The following is a 19274-nucleotide window of genomic DNA, read 5'->3' as shown; positions in this document are numbered from 1 at the left end:
GTAAGCGGGCCGGTCCGCCCACGTAAGGCCCGTCCGTATAAGTCCGCATTGGTAGTGGACCGGGTCAATCCGTCCTACTTCTTACACGGAACAAATAAATTGGCCCCCGCCCCGCCGACCCCGTGGGTCAAACGGGCCGGTCCGCGGGCCTAGTTTAAAAGAATTTCAATTTTAATAAAAATATAATACAATCAAATTAAGTTAAATACAAATGTAAATAAAATCTCAATAATTAGTCAATTACATCAATAAAATAAATAATGTCTTAACAAAAGAAAATCCAAGCAATAAATTTAAAATATGAAATTTAAACATCTCCAACAACAAATGATTTCATATTTGAAGTAGCTTGAGCCTTCTCCATCTCCATATCTTCATCTTCTTTTCCTAAAACTCGAAATAATAATAAATATTAGAATAAAGTCAAGTTAAGTGATTAAAAGACAATAATTATTACATATTATTTACCTTGCATATCAAGGCTTGTACGTTGTCAATAAGAAGCCAAGTTCAATATTTGTTAAGCACAGTGAGAAGACAAAATGTTCTTAGCCTACTACAATGATGATATGAACTATTTTTTATAATAAAAATATATTGAAATATCTTTAAAAATATTTATTTAACATTATTTTTGGCTTAAATGATAAGAATTGATATTTTTATTATTTATAACTTTCAGATATGAAAATGATAGATTAAAAGAGAAAAAGATTGAGAAAATATCAAAAAGGAAGATTTTGAGCAGATTATCACTTATCTTTTTTTATCTTAATCTTTTATTTCTGTTATTTCTTATTTTTCTTATCTTATCCTTTTTTATCTTTATCATCTTTTAATTTAAATATTTTATTTTTATCTTTATATCTTTATCTTATATAATATATTTCTTAAAAGAAAGGTTTAAAGTGAAAAAGAGAAAATCAAACCTAATATAATTGGGTCAAAATCACATAAATTAAACCTAATAATCCGCGGACCCCGCGGGCCAAACCCGCATAGTCCGCGAATTAGGTGGGACGGGTCCAAAAATATGACATAACTATGAACCATTTGAAAAAATTGGTCCATAACCCGCGCGAACCACGGGCCCCGCGGATCAGTGCATGGATCTGAGCCCGATTACCCACCCCTACCTGTAACAGCCGAAATCAACATATACATTTCCAATCCCTGCTCATTTATTATTTTTGCTTCAATTTCTTCGAGTAAAAAAAAAGAAAAGAAGAGCAGTGTAAGAAATTAGAAAGGGCGAAAGGCGCACTTTATCTGAAAGCAAAAACCCTACCTAGGGTCAACCGTGACGCCATAATCGCTCTTGCGCGTTTGAACGCCTTCAACATCTTTGCAACGGGTAGCACATACCTTGCATTTCAAACCCTAGCCTAGATGGTTCTCTGCTTCAGTTCCTAATCGGTAATAATTCTCTTTTGGCTATTGCAGGATCAGGTGCTCTGATGGTCGGAACCTGAGGGAGATGTCAGGCAGAGGGCGGGGACGGGGGGGACGGGGAGGATGGGGATGGGGAAGAGGAGGTGGATTTAATACATTTGCCTCTCAAGTTCCATTTGATCTTTTTCCCGAGGTACCTATCTTCATCCCTCAAATTCTCCCTTCTCTGTTTCATTCCCACATTAATATAGTAGTTGCACAATTTATTCTCACAAATTTTCCACCTACAAGTAATTTGCATCAGCCCTCCTACAAGTAAGCCACAAGATTATCTCTATTTAGTAGGACATATTATGTACTCTCTATGAAGATGCTCAAATCTAGCTTGTTCTACCTTATTTGCATATAACTAGATAGTAATGCACCAAATTACAGTTTCGAGTCACCGGATTTGTATTTTTAGCAAATTCAGCTGCTGGTAAAACTGAACTGCCCAATTCAGATAAGTTAAAAAGGGAAAATACTTCAATGAAATGAATGAATGAACCCACTTGAACAGTTGGTCTCGGAAAGGGTGTATACCACTCAACTTCAGTATACAATGTTCAAATTAAAAATGGTATCCATCTGAATTTCAGGGTAGATAGAGTAGTTAAGGAAAAATGGGATTTTTGAAACTATTCTCTTGTAATTGCTGTTTGTCTGTGTGCCTAGTCTACCCTCGTATTGTGCTGCTTTGAAAGACAAAGAAACAAACGGACAAAAAAGGTATAACTTACCAAAAAAAGGGGAACATAAAAGAAATAAAAATGAGAGCAAGACACATACAAGCTTACTTCACAATATTTTACAACTTATTAATATGTTATAAGCAAAAATTACTCATGCTCTCGCAATGGTATTTCCAGATCATAACAGCGACACTGCAATCCGGAAGCAAGACTTAATAGAAGTACTACTAAGTAAAAAATAAAATAAAAGCCCTTCATAGTTAACATATCCTTTAACTTTGTGTTTTCTTGAATCTAAAGCACAATAAAAACATTAAACACCCATAGTGGATACTCAAAATTAAGTATGGTGAATTCTTCACTTTGCCAGTGATCCAAGCTCATGGCTCAAAGTTCTCATGTTCATCTTCAAACTCCTCCTGGTTCTGGTATCCATTGTAGTTGACACCTCTGTTGTTGTACCAATTGTTAGTGTTTACTTCCCTAGACGAGTCACCATAGTTTGTTGGATTGTACATCTCCGTGCCAACGTCATAAAAGTACTTTCCACCCTCCAAAAACCTTGTGTCACTTATTCCTTGCCTCTCACCATTGTACCTGCTAACAGCATTGCTGTTGTAAGTATTGTACCTGTTATTGTGAGCATTGTAATTTTTGTTGTTGTTGTTGTTGTAGGAGTATTTTTCATTGGCAGCATCGTTGTTGTAGTTGTTCTGATAGGAGTTGTGATACTTGTTGTTGTATCCTTCTTCTGTGTACTTTGTGTCACTTAACTCATATTGGTTACCCTCATAAGAATCCTTGTTGTAATACTTGTTGTTGTAACTGGTTTCGGAGAACCTTGTGTTATAGGCATCATTGTTGTAGTTCTTGTTGTTGGAGTTCTCAAACTCGGTCTTGTAGGGGTGGTAAGAAGTCGGGGTGGTGGAGGGGACTTGGTTAGACTCATCATGATGACCATATAGGCCATAGTCTCGGGAATGAAAGGTGGTTGTTGCTCTGGCTTGTTTACTTCTGGTGCTTCTTTGTTGGGAAGTTCTGTCACTTTGACATTGTCTTTGTCGAAATGGGTGACTTTGCTGAAGAACTGGCTGTCTCTAACAGTGATTTGAAGAGCAAACAAAAGCGTAGTGAGGAAAGGAAATAAATGTAGTTTGATGAGGGAGCCATTAGTAACAGAAGAGAGGGGAAGGTGGTCTATACTGATGAGAAGCTGTGATTGCCTAACTATCTTTATATAGAGGTTCTTAAACCCTTGGTTTTCTTTTCTCCTTTCAAAATTTTCCCACTTATTAGGTGTAAATGGGACGAAGTTGGATGGTTGTGGTCCTCTGAAAGAAACCATGTATTTGGATCCCATCCATATAGGATGTCATCAAGTAACTGCTAGATGATTTTGTTGTATCTTGATTCTTGAGGTGGCAATTTGTTGATAAACAAGTCGCAAAATATTCTTAAGGACAGAGACAAAAGAGATGGACTCTATGTCAGATTAATTTCACACCTTCACAAATAAACAAGTTGCAAAATATTCTTTTGAGGTAAGCATAATCTGGCCTATCATCAAACCTTAATGTGCGGCAGTAATGGAAGTATGATGCAAATTCTGTTGGATAACCTCGACACAAGGCCTGGAATAATCAATAAGTTATCAGTATAGTTCAAGAAATAGTGCAAAATATGGATTCAAGGAGGCCAATAATAACAGTATCCACCTCAATTGAGGTAGAAACCTTTTTTCACTGATTCTCTCGTACTTGTGTTTCTTTGTTCCTGCTTTAAGTCCTTGCCAAGGGAGACTACATATAAAATGAATATCAGGTCAAAGGCATTCAGCATGGTACTTGAAGATAACAATGCAAGGTAGACAGCAATAATCACCTTCCTCTCAAGAAATACATCAAGACATAACCAAGAGACTCCAAATCATCTCTTCGGCTTTGCTCTGTGCATTGATCATAAAAGAAGGACCAAGCAACGTGTATCTGTTAGATGACACAACTTTGCCTTTTTGCTACACATTAATAAATTCCAGGTAAGAATCATACAGCCATACATACCAATGCCAAGGTGGGTATTCATACTCGCGTATCTAGCAGTCCCAGTTAAATTCTTATTTTCCCTGCAGTTTAATGATCAGATAGAATGTCACACTTACAAATTAAAGTAATATTAAAACAGCACTAGCCAAGTCTGGGGAAGGTTACATAAACATAAAATCAGGGTGACATGAATGCAACATCACTAACAAGAATCACAACCTTATCCTTTAAATCACAAAACAAGGATGATATGGCAATGCAAAAAAGCATTCTACACAATCAAATTTCATACACTTCTGACAACCTTATCCTATAAATCACAAAACTAGGATGATATGGCAATGCAAAAAAGTATTCTACACATAATCAAATTTAATACACTTCTCACAACCTTATCCTATAAATCACAAAACTAGGATGATATGGCAATGCAAAAAAGTATTCTACACATAATCAAATTTAATACACTTCTCACAACCTTATTCTATAAATCACAAAACTAGGATGCTATGGCAATGCAAAAAAGCATTCTACACATCAAATTTGATACACTTCTCATCACCTACCAATCAGGTGAATACATTTCTTCTGAATAGAAAATTATACAATGGAATCAGTGCAAAATTAAAACTAGTCTGCAAATAATAAATAATGCAGGATTCTGCATCAATCATATATATATATATATACATATACATACCATGTTTTGGAAACTTGGCAGATTCTGCATCGAAAGGAAGAATCATAATTTCAGTAAAGGACAAGAAACGGATTATAATTTTCAGGACTCTAGGTAGATTATTTTATTATTAGGAGACAGAGTATTCTTAAGTATTAGTTTAATATCTAAGTGTGTTCAGTAACTTTCTTTGAAGAAATAATTGCTTATTTCTATCAGCTTCGTGAGAGAATCTTTGAAAAAAATGTGATTATTTCAAAGAAATAAACTGTTTCCAAACACCCACTGTCTCTTTAATGCGTCATGATTAGAAAATTAGTGCATAAAGAATATATTTGCCCTTACCTTTCAGAGGTAGGAATGCTACAAAGATGCAACTTCACAATCAAGTTACCTACTACACAGATTCAGAGGCGAGTCCTTTCAGGTGTTTTAATATAAATCTTGTGTTAGAAAACTTTAAAGTTAAGATATGGTATCCTTTAATCTCTTCCAATCCCCTTGATTTTCATGCTTTATTATTTCTTAATTCCTGTATACATTTGTTTCCGTTAACAGCCATACACAAGACACAGTTTCTAGCTCTCTTAGAAGCATCAAGCTATATTAACCTTCTTACCCATGGAAGACACTAAATTTCACTTATAGGCATAGTGGATAACCAAGCACAACATAGCTGGTTTTAAGAAGTCTTGGTACAACAACCAAAGCATCTTCCTAACAAGTGAGGTGCACTATATGGATCAAATGATGTTATTGTGTTTTGTCCATAACCAATTCTGCAATTTTCATAGAGAACATTTGATTCTAGATCTTTTATAATAGTTTCAGCAGGAGTCTATCTAGGTCTACCTCAACCCCTTATTATTGGGCCATCCTCCAAATGATCAACTTATTAGGGCTTCTAATTTTATTGGTCTTCTTATCACATGTCCAGACCATCTTAGGCAACAATTCTACCATATTTTCCTCAGTAGATGCCACTCCAATTTTCCCTCTAATATATTTATTCATGAGACATGACTGATCTTACCCTTTCTTGTATAAGCAACCATCCAAGCCTTCCAAGGCATAATTCTCATCTTTGTAGCCAGAATTTATAGCCAGAAACATAAATCTTTCAGAAAGTTGATTTCAAAATTAATCAGTTTTTATTTGATATAGAATTTTCCTGATTTCCCTGTCCTCTTTTCCTTGTATTTTATATAAAACTTGAAAGAGGAATCACCAAATCTTAGCCAAAAAATAATATTTGATTTTGATAATTGATACTAATATAATTTCAAACCAAATTCAAAACAAGGAATTATTTAAGTTAGAAACCAATGCAAATTCATGTAGATTAAGAACAACTCTAAACTTCTTTCAAGTTTCCATCAAAACCTTAGTCATTGTCTCTGCTAGCATCCAAATCTCAGTTTTTCAGCTGCTAAAGGCACAAAATCCAGAAAGAGTACCGTATATAAATATACTGGCAATTCAAATCATCATCATACCAATTAAAGACACTTGATGTGTGAAAATCTAACAAATATTAGTCAATTGGAACATGATTGGGTTATCAACTTTTACTGCCACCAAAATGTTTGATAATGCAGACATATAATTTTGCTCTGAAGAAATCATATGAATACACCCTCCCTTAGGCATCTAAATTTGCTAAACTTTTCCATGAAGATGAGGATGAACACTAAAATGACATTGACAACATGAAACAACATGAAAAGTAACAACAACCACCACCCTAAACATGAAAAGTTACAATTACAATGTCAAAATTAAGTCATATCAATTCCACTAGGCAACAAGGTCTAACAAAAGGAATGACTTAGATTAGTATCTGAATCCTTGTACCTGTAAGGAATGTGTTGATGGGTTGAACTATCTCTATATTTCTTTGCCAAACCAAAATCAATACAGTAAACCTACATGTAGATTCAAATGGATTAAATACATAAAAAATGAAAATACAATACATCAAAAGCTAACAAGTAAACAGGATCAGCCACCTGGTTTACCTGCCAACCCAAGCTCATGAGGAAATTGTCTGGTTTGATATCCCGATGAAGAAATGATTTAGAATGAACAAACTCAACACGGTTGATCTGACCAAAAATCAAAATACAAGTAGTTACTATTAGTTTATTAGTTAGCCAACTAGGTATTTCTAATCGGTTGCATAAACAGGACCTAGAGGACCTATATAAGACATTAATTAATAGTATCATCTAAATGAAATAGTTAATAGGGATTTTCTCTCATTCATTCACTCAAGAGATGGGGAAGGCCGGTCTACCATGTGATCAGGAAGCATGAGAACTGTCTTTAGTGAGAGCTTTCTACTGCAGAAGTTAAATAGATCTTCAAGACTAGGTCCAAGCAGATCCATCACTAGAACATTGTAATCTCCCTCCACTCCAAACCATCTAACATCTGGAATTCCAGCTGCCAATACCAAATTTGTATAGGCATTGTTATATAAGTATAAATAAGATCAATTACTAAAAGTAGGTGTCATTGCACAACGTGAAAATAAAAGAAAGACAAAAAATTTAATATGACAAGAGACATTACTTCCTCCCTGGAGAACTCTGTACAACTTGGACTCATATAGCAACTGAGGATGCTTTGTCTTGACATTTTCCTAATAAAAAGGGCAGAAAGCAGCAAAGAACAGGAATGAGAGGGAAAAGAAGATCAAGAAAATAAGCTCTGGAGCACTCAAAGATATACAAAATCTAGTAATTACCTAAGAACAACAAAGTCCTAAATGACCAGCAAAATCCTAGCAGTGACCATGTCAGGATTAAAGTTATGCACGCTATATATATAGGATTAAAATTGCTCTACGTTAACAGTAAATCCCACAGGCTGCATAAGTATTAAACTAAATTTTACGTACACATACCTTTTGTACTTTTTTATTTTATAGGATTTACTTTCACAGACCAAGAATTGTGACTAATCATCGAATTGTTCCACACAATACACACTTTCTAGACAAAGTAAATGCTTCAAAAATAACAATTGAGGGGAAAACCAGTAAAAACTCCAATATAAAGAAAGCAGGATCTAAAAGGCTTAATTTGTAAATGATTGTGATATGATTATGAATTATTATCTTCAATACTGAGCACAAAAGGGACCATTTATAAACCTCTTCAAAATTTAGTCTGCTAAAAGAAAATTATTTCTTAATGACCATTGGATACAAAATTTCCTAAGAGTTAATATCAGTACATAAGGAATGTTTCAAGCTGTAACCAACCCCCTATCCCAAAGTTTTGGACTATCAGCCTATCAAATTGAACTCTTCCATTGATCTCGCAAAAAGTATGCTAGAAAGATCAATTAATATGCATTTTGGTATCATGAAGCAGTTACATCACATGCATAATCATTTTACGGATAACTAATGAAAAAATTCACTATGAAATGAATAAAATATGTCACAAAGTAGAGTCATGCAGATCATAGAAGGTAATGAGCAATGCTGGCCATGAAAATCCCATAATAATAATAATAATAATAATAATAATAATAGTCTACAATCTGAATTCTGAACCACCCAATAATTAAAAAAAAATAAAAATCCATTTCTTATTTGAAAAGATTACTATAAGCATAAAACACTAGCTTTTGAGTTTTGACAGTCATTAACATGATAGGAACAGTGCACCAGTTGAAGCATCTTCATTCCTATGCCTACAAAATGTTATAACATGCTGGACAAACCTACAATCACTTTAATCATTTCCAATTTTGTGCATGACAGCAAAATTCTGGCTCACACACCATAAAGATTGGTAACTAAACAGTGAAAAATGTCTCTCATAAGAACCCCTTATGCATCCACCTTGTCCCCTCCCAAAAAGAAGCATACAACATTAGGCTCAGTGAATGAAGACACAGTCACAGACACCCAGAATAGAAGCACACACAAACCTCGATCAATGACATTAAGAACACCAGGGCAAAATCCAACCTGAACCCAATTTTGACAACCCCTTGCAGAAACTTACTTCACATGTGAAACCCCATTTCCCAAACCAGTTTCATATAACTCATGGCTACTAAGAGTGATAAATTGCCCTCTCCTTCAGACTTTAATAGATACAAATAACAAAAGTATTCTAATTCTAATATAATACAAAACCTAATTGGTTAAAAGCACTTACAAGCTTAATTGCAACCTCTTCATTAGTTTGAATATTAGTACCTGCAAAATAAATAAATAAATAAATAAATAAAACGTTCATCACCATCACCATCATCCTCAATACAAAAACCCGTTGAGAAATAAAAAAGAATAATAATTATAACAACAGAAGGACAATAAATCAACCTAAATAGATCTCTCCAAACGATCCGCTACCAATCTTACCGATAAATTTTACATATTTTTATATTTATGAAAATAAAAAATATATTTAATTCTTTTTTCAATTAAATATCATGTCTCTCAATTCAGTCGATCAAATATATTATACCATTATCATCATTACAGTAATAATAACCCTTATCATCATCAAACCAGAAGGGTATAACCGTAATAATAATTTAGATAAAGACGTGTTCTACGGGGCTATCAAGCCAATATTAAATTACTACCGTGTTTGTTTTACGGAACATTTGAAAAACCTAATTAAACTTTTAACTATATTTGAGATTTATTTATTTTCGGGTGCAAGGGGCTAAAGCCCCAACCCTCCAAAGAACAAAGATCCAAAGTGAGTGGAGATGTCAGGCAGAGGGCGGGGACGGGGAGGATGGGGACGAGGAGGTGGATTTAATACATTTGCCTCTCAAGTTCCATTTGATCTTTTTCCTGAGGCACCTACCTATCTTCATCCCTCAAATTCTCCATTCTCTGTTTCATTCCCAAATCACACTCTAATAAGTTTCATCGCTTGTTGCAGGCTGTTACTTTGCCTGATGTTAACCTTGATGATATTCATGATGATACCAAAAAGTTGCTTCGTTGGGATAGTCACCTTCAAAATTATTGGGAAGCCTCTCCTTATTTTCTCGAGGACAAAACCTCCAAGAGTAACCATTCTCTCATTGTCTTTTTTTTTTTTTTCGCTGTCTTTTAAACCTTCAATACAAGATACTATTATTTTTCTTGTTTTGTCATCAGAGAGGCAAAGTATGCACATAGCTAAATTCTCGGACAGGAAGAAGAATGATTTCACTCGTGACTCTCTCTCACAAGTTTTAATGTTCAATGATTTCCCTCAGGAGTTAGTTCAAGGTATTAATAATGGAACGGCCTGTCAAGGCAGTGGTTATGTTTTTTAGTTATGCATTTTGTGGTTCCCTTTGACAAATGATTTAAACTTAAATTGGTGTTTTCAGGTGCATCTAAGCGTGCGTCGAGAAGAAAAAAGTTTCGATGGAACCCAGAGTCAGGTTTAATCATTTCATATGACCTTTCTCCTTTTATGTGGTATTAGCTTTGGTTAAATTTCTATTGTGAGTACGTTTTGAGATTAGCACAAAATAAGCTTAATCTTCCTAAATAACTTCCACTCTTTTGAAAGAAATTTATGAAATTCTCATTACTTAAAAGTTGCATAATATGTTGTTTTATTGAGCAGTATATGTGCATATGGATGCAACATTCCATTCTAGTTTGTAATATTTTTGTATAAATGATTGATAGCTTCAGATACTGAAACTAATTTTTATTTGATTGTTGAACTTGGTATTTTATCCATGTGTACAAAGTGGATCATTGTATACTTATAATAATGATGATCAGCTTTAGATTTGTCTTTCTGATTAATTAAGATGCTTTTGTGACAGAGATGAAGAAACTTGATTTCTTTGAACAACAAGAGAAAACAAACCAGGTAGAGCATCTATGTTTGAAACTTCTTCCTTTATGTGTGTGTGATAACAAGACACTAACACTTCCATTCATTTCATTATGGAACATATTTATTAAATACAATTCAATTTGATTTAAATTACTAAGTTCAATATTTATTGTTACTGTATGGGGATAGGGTTTTAAGTTGTGGCAGATGTCCTGGTTGCAATGAAGGTAGATGTTATCTGCAATTGCTGCCACATGCAGTTGTGGCCACCACAACATAGATGGGACTTTCTGTACACTTTAAGGTTCTTTGTGGCACATAGAATGGAAATTGAAACTACAATTTTTAATTTCAGGCTTAGTATATCTTTTAAAATTGGAATTTTAATTCCTAATAACATTTTAAAGGAACTGAGCTATAACTAGCTGAAGATATTCTCAGTTCTTAATCTAGATCCTAAGATTTGTAATTGAAAGAAGCCAAAATTAATAAGAGGTGGTCTCTAACCCACACATATAATAAGGTGTAATAAGTTACTACAACCTCAGATTGATACTTCAACAACCTCCTCTGCTGCTTTCATCATCACCACTATTTATTGCCACTGTCATTGTGAACACTGCCGCAACCTTTGCCACTCCACCGATGCCATTATTGTTGTCACCACCAGTGCTAATCCCGTTAGTATTGCCTCCACCACCGTTGCCATCAATTTTATTATCACCACATCCAGTATCATTGCATTGTTACTACCACCATCACCATTACTACCATTGCTGCAACTCTCCGTTAGCAAACTTCAAGGAATGGTGAGCACTATATCATTAGTTTTGGGAGTAAGATTGCATTTGATCCAAATGAATATTGTATTTCTTTTCAGATTCTAGTGTCGGGCAAGCTTTACTTTTCCAATTCATTCTATTTTGATGATTTTTTCACATGCAGGGCAAAGAGGAAAATGATGAAAATGAAAAGAAAGATGGAGAAGATGGAGACGAGGATGAAAATGCACAAGAGGAGGATGAAGAAGATATTAGTGATGATGATTATAATCAGGTTCCACTATAACCTCTACTTTAATATGTAAATTTTGCCATTCTAGGACTCGAGATGGTTCTTTCTCATTCTCATCTTTATGATGTAGTAATAATACATTTTTTATTCTCAAAAACTTACCCAGAAAATTTTTCAAATGGAATTAAAGAAACTATAAACTAAACCTTCCAGCTGTATGGTTTACTGTGTCTAAATTAAAACCATTTTGTTGAAATATGTCAAGGGTTGAGCATGACCTTTAAAATTTTAAATTTTAAAATAGATATACTGAAAACACCTTTAATTTTTAAGTTGATAATGGAGGCAAGTTTCTTAGCTGTGGCAGTATAGCATCTTGATCTTTCCCCCTTCTTTATAGGAGAAATTAAGTGTCTCTCGTTAACATATATAACCTTGGCAAATTGAGCTTTGTGATTGTTCAAGATCCTGCAGACCCAACTGATGATTCATTAGTTATCCACAATTGTACTGCCCCTTCTGACCCGAAACCAAAATATAAAACTGAAAAAAATAGAATTAGTCTATCTTTTGTTTTGTTAGGTTTCTTTGAAATTTTAAGTGGATTCCATATCAAACTTGGCACTTAGATGACGAAAATTGTGATGTTTGGTTTATCTTGTTCTTGCTCTGAGATTTGTTAGGTTTCTTTTAAATTGAAGAAGTCAATTCTATATTAAACGTGGCATTTGCTTAAATGTTGCATACACATATTGCACTTTCTTCCTTTGACAACAGGTGGTGGTATGAACTTTTTTCAGCATTCAATGAAATTGTTAGTAAAATTGGATTTTTTTTGAAGTTGCTTAATTTTACCTGGTTCCGGAAACAGCCTCTTTGCATATGCAAGGGTAAGGCTGCGTACAACATCCCTCCCCCATACCTTCGCATAGCGAAGAGCCTCTGGGCAATGGGGTACGAAGTTTTTTTTTAATTTTACCTGGTGTTAGTAGTTTGAACTTTGAAGAGTTATTTTACCGTTTTCCCTTTCTTGTTACGGTTCTATGTTTTGTTTTATGTTATGAAGCATACTGTTGCTAAGCTTTGTTTTTTCGTTTCCCTGTTTAAAAAAAAAACTAAAAATTTAAGTGCCTAACTCAATTAAAATCTTGCAGAATATAGATTTTGATGACGATGAAGATGATTATAATGATGTAGATGACGGGGATGGTATTGTCACTTTACTTTTCCAATGCATTTCTCATTTTTCATTCACTTCAATCATCTTAATCCAAATTCAACAACTGTGGCAAATTTATTCAACTTATCAATTCTTCTGCTCAACTACTATTTTTCCTTTATCGCAGATGAACCTACCTATTAGATATCAGTATGGAGAATGTTCTTCTGCTCATCCCGTGACAGCTATACAAGCATGGACTGTTGCTCCTTTAATTTTACAGTTTGGAAGTTAAAATTGTTCGTTAGCCTTATTTGGCTTTTACTTTGTCACTATTTTAACTTGTTCAATTACTAACGGATGTTTTCCTTGTAAATGTTTAGATTAAAGAAGTATACCGCTTGACGAGAAAGAAAATATGGTTGTAGAAAACTTGAAAGAAATATCTTTTTTAGTGATGTGTTATTTTTCAATCCTTTAGACGAATTGGGAAGGGAATAACCAATTGGAACACGTAATTTTAATCCTGTTGTTGTAGTTTGCTGTGAACAAAATCAACGTCACATTTTGCATATTACGTCCAAAGTTTAACTATCAACACATGCTAACCCAACTTTAAGTATACCATCAAAATCAACCGTTTTTCAACCATTGCCTCTCCCAACACTAAACATATTACACGCAAACTAAAAGCCACCTAAAATAAAAGAGGAGACAGAGAAGAATGAGAGCAAATTGGAAGCCTATACACAAGGTACAGTTTAATGCGGCAGAATTCTTAATTCCGACTTGCTGCTCTGACGTCAACTTTGCTGGGAATTTGATCCTAAGATTACCTCTCTTCGAAGGGTCTTTTGGAATTGGCATACCTTCTCTGGGGACCACCTCTTCATAGGTTGGATGAATAACATTGTTTATGGGAATTTTGAGAACCCTGCCATCAAGTGTTGTAAGATGGACAATATAGCCCGTTAGAGCTTCCTCAAGTGACACCTTGTGTCACAACCAAATCATTACCATCTCTGGTAAACACAGGGTGGGGTTTCTCGTCAATGACAAACACAAGATCCGAAGCAATAACATTTGGCTGCTCATTTCCTTTTTCAGGGAATGTGATCTTTGTCCCCTTTTTACTCCCGGGTTTAATGTCAATGGTCAAGATTTCTTCCACCGGCAAAGTTTTCCTGCAAACAAGAAAAGAAATCCAAAACATAGTAGCATATGTTAGTAAAAACTATTTGTAATGTATTAAAACAATCGACCTGACTAGAGATGGGTCAATTATTTTCATTTCTATATCAACTTCTTAATATGAATGTATTTGATATATATGCCAACTTAGTCATTTAGGTACATCTTTTGTGAGTGCATGGATCAATGTAATAGTTCTAACTAAATATTTATGAGGTGATTTTGGGTTTAGAGCAGCAAGTCATGAACGTATTAAAACTTTAACCGAATCCACCAACATAATTCATGAAATTGATTTTATAGTATATAATATTGAAATGGCAGGCAAGGCAAACAAAGAAGAGGACTTAATTACCCGCTAGCATCAGCAATTTCCCTAGAGATCTTCATTTTTTTCGCAGTGCCCTTATAGAGTTCCTCAAGGGTGCAAGGCAATGTCTTTTCGATGGGATGTGGCTTGCGTGGACCTTGCTGACTCATGGTCCTTCCTTCTCCAAATCACCAAAAATTCCACTGAAGGAACCACCCCTCATGCCATTGCCGCAGCCACCACCACCAAACGGGCTTGAGAACCCGAAAAACTCGGCAAAAATGTCATGGGAGTTGCTACGTGCACCCAGCATTATTGCTGGGGCACCCAGCAAACAGTGAAGTGGCGAAACTGCCCTTCAGCAATTATTCTTCCGGAAGAAGGTTCTTCCGGAAAGTTTCCGGAAATAATTTTTCCGGAAAGTTTCCGGAAGAACCTTCTTCCGGAAGAATAATTTGTGTCTTCCGGAAAAACTCACAGACAACTTCCGGAAGAACGTCATCCGGAATGTTTCCGGAAGAAGCTTCTTCCGGAAGAATTCCAGTGTCTTCCGGAAGAAGCTTCTTCCGGAAGTTATTTTTTTTTTTAATGCGTACGTAATGACGATTTTGCCCTTGTGTAAATTTCTTTAAATTAACGTCTTCAGACTGTGTTTTACTGCGCTTTCTTTCTTTCTTCTTCCGTTTGCTTTGTTTCTTCTTCCGTTTGCTTTGTTTCTTCTTCCGTTTGCTGTTGTTTCGGTGGTGGTCCCTTCAGCAGTCTGTTGGTGGTCCAGTGAAGTGAAGTATTTGAAGATTTGGTGGTCCCGTGTTCCGTATTTGAAGTTTTATTAGTGGCTGTTGTTCCTATTTTGTCGGAGGTACGCGTTTATTTCGTTTTCCGGTTAGCTTTTAGAGAAGAAAAACAGTAAAAAATGTATCCGGAAGAAATTTTAGGCACAGAAGGAGGAAGGTCCGGAATGACCACTTCCGGATGAAGGTCTTCCGGAAGTTACGAAGGCCAATTCCGGAAGAAGTGCTTCCGGAAACTATTTCCGGAAGACCTTCTTCCGGAATTGGGCTTCTTAACTTCCGGAAGAAGGTCTTCCGGAAGTTACGAAGCCCAATTCCGGAAGAAGTGCTTCCGGAAGTAGTTTCCGGAAGAACTTCTTCCGGAATTGGGCTTCTTAACTTCCGGATGAAGGTCTTCCGGAAGTTAAGAAGCCCAATTCCGGAAGAAGTTCTTCCGGAAACTACTTCCGGAAGCACTTCTTCCGGAATTGGGCTTCGTAACTTCCGGAAGACCTTCTTCCGGAATGTTAAATTATTACTAATTTATTAATTTCTGTTTTATAATTTTTTTAATTTCTGTTTTATAATTTTTTTAATTTCTGTTTTATATATATTTCTGTTAGTTAATAATGAATTATTGGTTTAATTAGGTATAATGATATATATTGTGGATTATAATTTTTTTTGTTTTATAATGGTATATATATTTCTGTTTTATAATTTTTTTTTATTTCTGGTTTATATATGTTGTGGATTATTGATTTAATTAGGTATAATGGTATAATATTAAATGATTTAGGTAACTTAAATGTATAATGGTACAAAAATGTTTTATTAGTTGTTTATTATAGTGATAAGTTTAGTTTAAGTAAATAATGTAGTTATAAATTTAGAATATAGTGATAATTTTAATATAGTCGTGTATGATGCATATGTCCTATTAATATGTTTGTTATTTAAGGTGTAGTAAATTTTTGGATGTGGTTATATGATAATTTGAATGTACTTGTGTATGATGCATATGTCCTTAAGATGGACGAAGATCAATGGAGGTATGACTTTGCGATGTCACACGAAGTTGATATGGATTATGATTATGATAATCAAGAAGAATGTGGAGTGAATGAACGACATGTCGATTGTTCAAATGCTTTTAATACATCTCAGGTAATCATAGATAATTTGAGTCATTGGTTGAATTGATGGTTTGTACGAAAATTAATGTGTTAGGGTTGCGTTGTAGGTATTCACTACTCGAGATGATGTTTTGCAATGGGCTCGAACAGTTGCCCATGAAAATGGATTTGTTGCAGTGATTATGAGATCTGACACAGAGACCGGTAGCAGAGGAAGAAGTTCATTTGTGTTAATTGGGTGTGAAAGGAGTGGTACGTACAAGTGTAGAAATAAAGAATTCGTTAGAAAAGACACCGGGAGTAGGAAATGTGGTTGTCCCTTCAGGCTTCGTGGGAAACCAGTGCGTGGAGGGGAAGGTTGGATGGTGAAGTTGATCTGTGGGATTCATAATCATGAATTGGCGAAGTCCTTAGTTGGACATCCATACGCCGGGCGATTGACTAAGGAAGAAAAGAAAATTATTGCTGATATGACAAAGTCGATGGTGAAACCGAAAAACATCTTGCTAACGTTGAAGGAACACAATGCTGACAGTTACACCACGATAAAGCAAATTTACAATGCAAGAAGTGCATATCGTTCTTCAATAAGAGGAGCTGATACCGAAATGCAGCATCTGATGAAGCTTCTCGAACGTGATCAATACATTCATTGGCATAGATTGAAGGATGAAGTTGTGGTGCGTGATCTGTTTTGGTGTCACCCAGATGCAGTAAAGTTATGCAATGCATGTCATCTGGTGTTTTTTATAGACAGTACCTACAAAACAAACAGGTACAGACTCCCACTACTTGACTTTGTTGGAGTGACACCAACGGCGATGACATTCTCTGCTGGGTTTGCATATCTGGAGGCTGAGCGTGTTAATAATATTGTATGGGCTTTGGAACGATTTCGAGGCCTATTTTTAAGACACGATCGCCTCCCTCTTGTTATTGTCACTGACAGAGACCTAGCACTGATGAATGCAGTGAAAACTGTGTTTCCCGAGTCTACTAATTTGTTGTGCAGGTTTCATATCGATAAGAATGTGAAGGCGAAGTGCAAATCTTTAATCGGGGAAAAAAATGCGTGGGACTATGTAATGGATAACTGGGGTACTTTGGTTGATTGTCCGTCCGAATACGAGTTCCATGAGTCATATCAGAAGTTTCAAGTTGCTTGTTCGCCTTGGCCGATGTTCGTTGACTATGTTAACGACACATGGATTATCCCCCACAAGGAAAAATTTATTACAGCATGGACGAATAAGGTCATGCACCTAGGCAACACAACAACAAACAGGTATTAACAACTGATTTTATTTGTTAGTAACGATTAATATTAAATGGTATTTAATTGTTGTATATTTTCATGTTTGTTGTGTATTTTAAATGTAGGGTTGAATCAGCTCATTGGGCTCTCAAAAGAGTACTACAAAATAGCGTTGGAGACCTATGTAGTGTTTGGGATGCCATGAACAACATGATCACGCTGCAACACGTCGAAATTAAAGCATCCTTTGAAACCAGTACGCATGTGGTTGGCCATGTATATAAAAAAACCTTATACAAGAGGCTTCTTGGGATGGTTTCGAGGGATGCTTTAAATCAGATTGCTTCTGAGATTGACCGTCTACGTTATCTCGGCAACAATCTCTCTTCTTGTGGTTGTGTGATGAGAAGCACGCACGGGCTTCCTTGTGCATGTGAGCTTTCTAGGTATACTGCTAGCAGCATCCCATTGGAGTCAGTCCATCTTTTTTGGAGGAGACTTTGCTTTTCAGACCAAGGGTTATGTGAGACGGAAGTCACCATCAAGGAAGAAATAGAGGTCATATCTAAAAGGTTTGATGAACTTGATGTGGCTGGCAAAGTAAATCTGAAGAGTAAACTTCGAGAAATCGCATACCCTGATCATAACTCTATGTGCCCTCCTCCATCAAAGGTGAACACTAAAGGTGCACCGAAGAAACCGATGAAAAGAAGTCAAACATCCACAAAGCGTGATCCGTCTTACTGGGAGTATGTTGATGCTTTTCATTCTGTTCAAAGCAGCAACTCTCCAGTGAAACGAAGTGCATCATGTTCTCAACCGCGTCAGCCAACAAGGATCATCCCGATGTTGGATCAATTTGCGTCATTCTTTCAAGGTTTCATTCGTGACGTTGTGGATGTGAAAGCGGACGGTAACTGTGGATATCGGTCCATTGGCGCTTTATTAGGTATGGGGGAAGATTCGTGGCCGTTAGTGCGTAATGAATTGCTTAAAGAACTTGGCAGGTGGTCGCATGAGTACATGAACCTCTTCGGTGGCACAGAGAGATTTGAACAATTAAAGTTGTCCCTACTTGTTGATGGATTTTCAAAGGTATGTTTTTAGGTTAATTTTTTTTAATAACAATGTTTAAATTACTTACATGTGTATGTTTGGTTCATTCAGGTTAGTGTGGACAAGTGGATGGATATAACAGACATGGGATATGTGATTGCTTCACGGTATAACGTAATCCTTGTATCGTTGTCCCAACAACAAAGCATGACATTTTTCCCTCTTAGAAGTCAACCACCACCTGACTCTTCTGGCCACCGCATCATATGTGTCGGTCACGTGTTTGGAAATCATTTTGTTCAGGTACATTGAATATAGTTAGTGTAACAATTATGCAATGACTTCGCTTGTTCGTTTGGCACGGTCAGCGCATGATATAATGTTTGTTCATGTACAACAGGTTTATTTGAAAGACCATTGTCCGTTGCCGCCCCCAGCGCTGTTGTGGTCAACCAATTGTTATTCTCAGGCAAAGCAATGGGCAATTCCATATATTAGTAGAATGCAGGAATACACAAGCTTGATGTCATTCAAAACACACTATGTAGACCTAAATGAAGACTAAACATTCATTGTTTATTTATTTGTATTCATTATGCGATATAATTCGTTGTAACCCGTCACTAACCAATTAATATTATCAAACATTTCATCATGGTAAGATAGTACAACAGAAGTTTCATGGTTTACCTGTAAGAAAATTGGCACGTAAATGGA

At 35.7% G+C, this 19274-nt stretch overlaps 1 protein-coding gene and 3 pseudogenes across 3 annotated transcripts; 1 reads left to right on the top strand and 3 right to left on the bottom strand.

Moving 5' to 3' along the window:
- The first annotated feature begins 1191 nt into the window (after positions 1-1191).
- On the top strand, positions 1192-13315 carry LOC114388348 (DNA-directed RNA polymerase III subunit rpc31-like). 3 transcript variants are annotated; one of them, XM_028348775.1, is made up of 10 exons: positions 1192-1354; positions 1444-1585; positions 9764-9893; positions 9985-10098; positions 10203-10256; positions 10653-10699; positions 11215-11475; positions 11612-11722; positions 12835-12889; positions 13027-13315. In XM_028348775.1, exons 2-10 carry the CDS (start codon positions 1478-1480, stop codon positions 13041-13043), a joined length of 897 nt encoding a protein of 298 aa, XP_028204576.1. In that variant the 5' UTR covers positions 1192-1354; positions 1444-1477; the 3' UTR covers positions 13044-13315. The 3 variants fall into 3 exon arrangements, with proteins under 3 accessions (XP_028204576.1, XP_028204578.1, XP_028204577.1); XM_028348777.1 differs by lacking the exon at positions 11215-11475 and having other exon boundaries at positions 1193-1354; XM_028348776.1 differs by lacking the exons at positions 1192-1354; positions 1444-1585 and adding an exon at positions 9534-9677.
- Positions 2322-3293, bottom strand: LOC114388349 (annotated as a pseudogene).
- LOC114387037 lies at positions 3484-9232 on the bottom strand (annotated as a pseudogene).
- A 199-nt stretch (positions 13316-13514) lies between the features above and the next one.
- Positions 13515-14653, bottom strand: LOC114385880 (annotated as a pseudogene).
- Positions 14654-19274: the final 4621 nt, after the last annotated feature.

The sequence above is a fragment of the Glycine soja genome, chromosome 15 (assembly GCF_004193775.1).
Source record: "Glycine soja cultivar W05 chromosome 15, ASM419377v2, whole genome shotgun sequence".
NCBI lineage: Eukaryota > Viridiplantae > Streptophyta > Magnoliopsida > Fabales > Fabaceae > Glycine > Glycine soja.
The sequence above is the reverse complement of the archived record's forward strand: the minus strand, read 5'-3'. Positions and strand labels throughout refer to the sequence as shown.